This window comes from Hyperolius riggenbachi, chromosome 9 (genome assembly GCF_040937935.1).
Source record: "Hyperolius riggenbachi isolate aHypRig1 chromosome 9, aHypRig1.pri, whole genome shotgun sequence".
NCBI classification, from domain to species: Eukaryota; Metazoa; Chordata; class Amphibia; order Anura; family Hyperoliidae; genus Hyperolius; species Hyperolius riggenbachi.
The window spans coordinates 106,438,374-106,443,437 of NC_090654.1; the positions used below are offsets into that span (position 1 = coordinate 106,438,374).

General features: G+C 39.2%; 1 protein-coding gene across 1 annotated transcript; it reads left to right on the forward strand.

Moving 5' to 3' along the window:
- Window positions 1–1,340: 1,340 nt before the first annotated feature.
- Window positions 1,341–2,264, forward strand: LOC137533518 (olfactory receptor 5V1-like). Its single transcript, XM_068254893.1, has one exon. The coding sequence runs from the start codon at window positions 1,341–1,343 to the stop codon at window positions 2,262–2,264; it is 924 nt and encodes a 307-aa protein (XP_068110994.1).
- The last annotated feature ends 2,800 nt before the right edge of the window (window positions 2,265–5,064 follow it).

Here is a 5,064-nt window from a genome sequence, read left to right on the forward strand (position 1 = left end):
TAATATCCTGGCAGACTTGTATTATCTCCTGCCCCAGCCTCTGCTGATGAAATTCCTTAAAATGATATAAACGTTCTACTGGTATGAACACCTTTGTGATACCTACAGCTAACATCACAAAGGGCAACTCTACATAAGGATTGCATCCTGGCGGACCTTAACCTTGTCCTGGAAATGATTACAAAAGGCAATTTTACATAAGGATTTCTTATCCTGGCGGACTCAGACTTTTGCTCTGGAAAGTGGTGACTGGATAGGCGTCTCTGCTACTATATGCATATATATTAAATTGTGATAGATTCCTCTGAGAGAACCTGAGATTGATAAATAAATATAATTTTTGGACCTAGATGTGTACAATGTCACAAGTTGGAGCTTGAAGATGTTATTGTTTACCTTTCCTTTCTGCAGGCTCCAGAAATTACTACATGTTTCTATTGCAGTGTGAGGTCAAGATCTTGGTTAGCTAGTATAGTTTTGTTTATACATCCAGAACAGCAGGTTTATAGTGCACTTATATCTTGCAGATTTGTCAGGGCGATTTAAGGTTCATGTCCTTTACCAGTGCAAATGCAAAATATGCTTAGTGTAGGACTTTTGAGAGTGGTGTTGCAAGGTACCCAGTGGGCAAAGAATAATCCTTTTTATTAACTTTGCATATTTTTATAGGGGAATTCTTGAAAAGGAAGATTTTGTTTTTACCTAGTTAAACACTTTTACCTAGTTAAAGCTACTTTCACCCCTACATACAGTACATCTACTGTATATCTGAGTGTCAGTGCTACTAAGAGATCTGAAAGCAGCCATGGGGGACATTGACACAGTCTTTTAACTCATTACCACACTCCTTGCCTTCCAAACTGATACCACTACCAACTCTTTCATTCATACCCAGGATGTGGATAGAATCACTCACATTTTGGCAGTCTCTGTGCATGTTGTATGAGATTATGTCATTATACACATGCACCTCTTGACATGTGGGGAGAAGAAGGTACCCTAAAGAAATGTAAGTGGAGTAGCAGCAGGGAGTGACTAGTAAGGCTGCTAAAAAAAAATGCACCCTTTAGTGATTACTTTGTGGAGGTGTGAATAGCTTGATCATCTGTAAGTTATTGAGAATCAGAACTAGGATGTTTTGGAGTGAACCCAAAGGAACGCAAAAGCCCCCCTACTGAAAAAAGTTGAGCTAATTGCCAATATTTTTCACAGGGTTTGAAAGACATCTGTGCTTTGTTTTCTTTCTACAATTACAAAAAAATGTACTTTAAATAGCACTCTCTACTGGTGGCGCAATGCTTAACTGTTTATTGTCATTTGTCATAGGTTTTTTTTGCAGAATGAAAAATATCAATGAAACCAGGGTGAAAGAATTTATTCTGTTGGGTTTTTCCAATTTACAGAATTTACAAATCATTATTTTCTGTCTTGTTTTTCTAGCCTACATTGTATGTGTCTTTGTAAATATTATTATAATTTACTTGATTAAAATGGAGCCTTCTCTTCACAACCCTATGTACTTTTTTATTAGCATGTTTGCAACTTCCAAAATAATGTTTATCTCAACAACGATTCCAAAGTTCTTAGCTGTCCTAATGCAAGGAAAGCAGACCATAACCTTTATTGGGTGTTTTGTGCAACTATATGTTTTCAATGCATTAGGCGAGATTGAATGCTTTCTTCTTCTATTGATGGTCTTTGATCGATACTTGGCTCTCAACAAACCATTGAAATATTCAGCAATTATGAACACTGAACATTGTACTCAGATGGCTTTGTTTCCATGGGTGGCTGGCATCTTTTTGTCTTGTTTCCCCACATATTTTACAGTTGGTATGGAATTTTGTGGACCAAATGAAATCAACCACTTCTTTTGTGATCTGGCTCCATTGCAGCATTTGGCATGTTCTGACCCTTTTGAAAGCAATCTAGTTAAAAGTGTGACAGCTCTTGTTGCAATTGTCTTACCATTTATTGGGATTGTAATATTATACATTCATATTATAGTTACTGTGTTAAAAATTAAAAGTAGGGAAGGTAGAAAGAAAGCTTTTTCAACCTGCTCATCTCATCTTATTTCAGTCTGCCTGTTTTATGGTACTGCTATGATTGTGTATATCAGACCTAATGGCAGCCAATATGACAAATATCTTGCACTCACATACACTGTTGTTACTCCTCTCCTGAATCCCTTCATTTATGCTTTAAGAAATCGAGGAGTAAAAATTGCATCTAGAAAACTACTTAAATGGCCTTTTAAATGATAAAAGAAATGTACATAAATAATCATATATTAGCAAAACAAAAGTGAGTTGCTACAACATGACTCCTTGATATACTCTGCATCCTTTTTATTAAACAATATCTCTCCATCACCAAAAGCAAGGTGATCAGGTGACCTGACAGTAATCAGGTAAAGAGAGCACCAGAGGCACCCTGATTAGGAAGGCATCACCATAGAGTCTAATATAAAATGTACAATTAAAGTCTATCACCAGTATGAAAGACACCAGAGGTATCTGATAAGATAGTTCTTTCTATTGATATTCACTATGAAAATATAGGTTTAGGTTCAGTTTTAGGCATGGGGGTGTTAGTTAAAGGGGAACTGAACAGAGAGGTATATGGAGGCTACCATGTTTATTTCCTTTTAAGCAATACCAGTTGCCTGGCAGCCCTGCTGATCCTCTGCCTCTAATACTATTAGCCATAGCCCCTGAACAAGCATGCAGCAGATCAGGTGTTTCAGACTTTAAAGTCAGATCTGACAAGACTAGCTGCATGCTTGTTTCTGGTGTTATTCAGATACTACTGCAGAGAAATAGACCAGCAGGGCTGCCAGGCAACTGGTATTGATTAAAAGGAAATACATATGGCACCCTCCGTATACCTCTTACTTCAGTTCCCCTTTAAGGTTAGTCTCAACTAAAGGGAGAATAAGGTTAGGCACTACTAGGGGAGGTTCGGGTAAGGCACCACAAGGGGGGTGGGACACTAGGGCTAGGCACCACCATGGTGGGTTAAGGTTAGGCACCACCAGGGGGTTCACTGTGAGAGTAGAGTAAGATTAGGAAAGGCCATAGTAAAATATTGGTAAAGATTACTGATATTTTACTTAATCAGAATTAACTGGTACTAGAGGCTATATCTGGCTCCCTTTTTATCAGGTGCCTTTTTACAAGTACATATCTGAAGATGAGGGTAATAATTAATATCTCTGCTTTTGGCATACTAAGAATATGAACGTTGGGATAAGAGATGGCTCTACTGAATGGGAATGTGTATGTATATGATGATGTTTTTCTCTTTGATTTCTGTGGTTGTTTTATATTACAATAACTATTGGAAAAAACTCCCATAGCTTGATGTATACCTTATACTGTTGAACCCAACTTGCTATTATTATAATTTTATTATATTTTAGTATTTATATAGCACCAACATCTTCCGCTGCGTTTTACAGGGTACATATAGTCATATCATTTACTGTCCCTCGGAGGAGCTCAAAATATAATCCCTACCATAGTCATATGTTTATTGTAGTCTAGCGCCAATTTTAGGGGAAGTCAATTAACTTATCTGTATGTTTTTGGAATGTGAGATTAGTCTCACATTCCAAAACTAGGACTATTATGTCCTATTTATGGTTTACAAATTCTTTGAGATATGGGATTTTAGCAATAGGGAATACATTCTTGCAGTGGTGGGCCGAAATTTTGCATCGAAAAATCGCAATTACGCATCGTAATTGTAATGGGAAATTTCAGAGAAAATCGTAATTTATTTAATTTTGTATAATCTTTAGCATAATTTTCGTGAAATTTTGCATAATTTTGTGCCGATTTTAGAGGTTAATAGCAAAGCCCCCACACACGCTATTGCTAGATATGTTATGCAGAATAGTGGGTATAAGTCACAAAAAGAACTTTTCAAAAAGACCTTGTAGTTTTTGAGAAACTCGATTTTAAAAATGCAAAGAAAAATGGTTTTTAAACTGTCATTTTGCGTCAAATCCTGATTTTCCCCTAACACTTTTGGCATCTATCCCACTCCGCCATGCCCCCTCCAGGTGTTAGACCCCTTGAAACATCTTTTCCATCACTTTTCTGGCCAGCATAAGTGTTTCTAGTTTTCAAAGTTCGCCTCCCCATTGAAGTCTATTGCGGTTTGTGAACGTTCGCGCAAACCGAACTTTTGCGGAAGTTCGCGAACCCGGAGTTTCGGGCCATCTCTAGGCTTTAAGTGTAGATGTAGACACTGTGAGCAGCGATGAACCCTTCGACTACTGGGTGCGCAGGCTTGACCTGTGGCCAGAGCTGTCCCAATTTGCCATTAGAGATGGCCCGAACCTCCAATTTTAGGTTTGTGAACTGAGTTTGCGAACCTCCCGCGAAAGTTTGGTTCGCGCGAACTTTCGCAAACCGCAATAGACTTCAATGGGGAGGCGAACTTTGAAAACTAGAAAATGTATGCTGGCCACAAAAGTGATGGAAAAGATGTTTCAAGGGGTTTAACCTGGAGAGGGGCATGGCGGAATCTTGATTTGACGCAAAGCAGTGTTTTAAGGGCAGAAATCATACTGAATGCTAAATTGCAGGCCTAAAGTGCTTTAAAACATCTTGCATGTGTATACATGGACCAGGGAGTGTAATTAGAGTACTGCTTCACACTGACACACCAAACTCACTGTGTAACGCACCACAAACAGCTGTTTGCGTAGTGACGGCCATGCTGGACTGGTGCACACGATGGCGAGCTTGCTCTTCCTCACTCAGTGATATCAGGTAATGTCTGACTGCCTTATCAACTTTCGATGGTTCAATGGACCACAGGTAATGGCCGGGGAATTCTGGTTCGATTCCGGTCCGGAGTGGGAGCTTAAGAAACAGCTACCACCACCACACATCCAAGGAAGGCAGCAGGCATTCTGTGAGCAAAGGAGCAGGAATGGCTACCACCACACATCCAAGGAAGGCAGCAGGCACGGCATGCACGTCCCGAGCTAGTGACCAAAAATAACAATACAGGAGGACTTTCGAGGCCCTGCTGTATATGTGAAATGAA

Bases quoted from the DNA above. Each gene is read 5' to 3' on its own strand.
- LOC137533518 (XM_068254893.1), top strand. From the start codon at position 1,341: ATGAAAAATATCAATGAAACCAGGGTGAAAGAATTTATTCTGTTGGGT.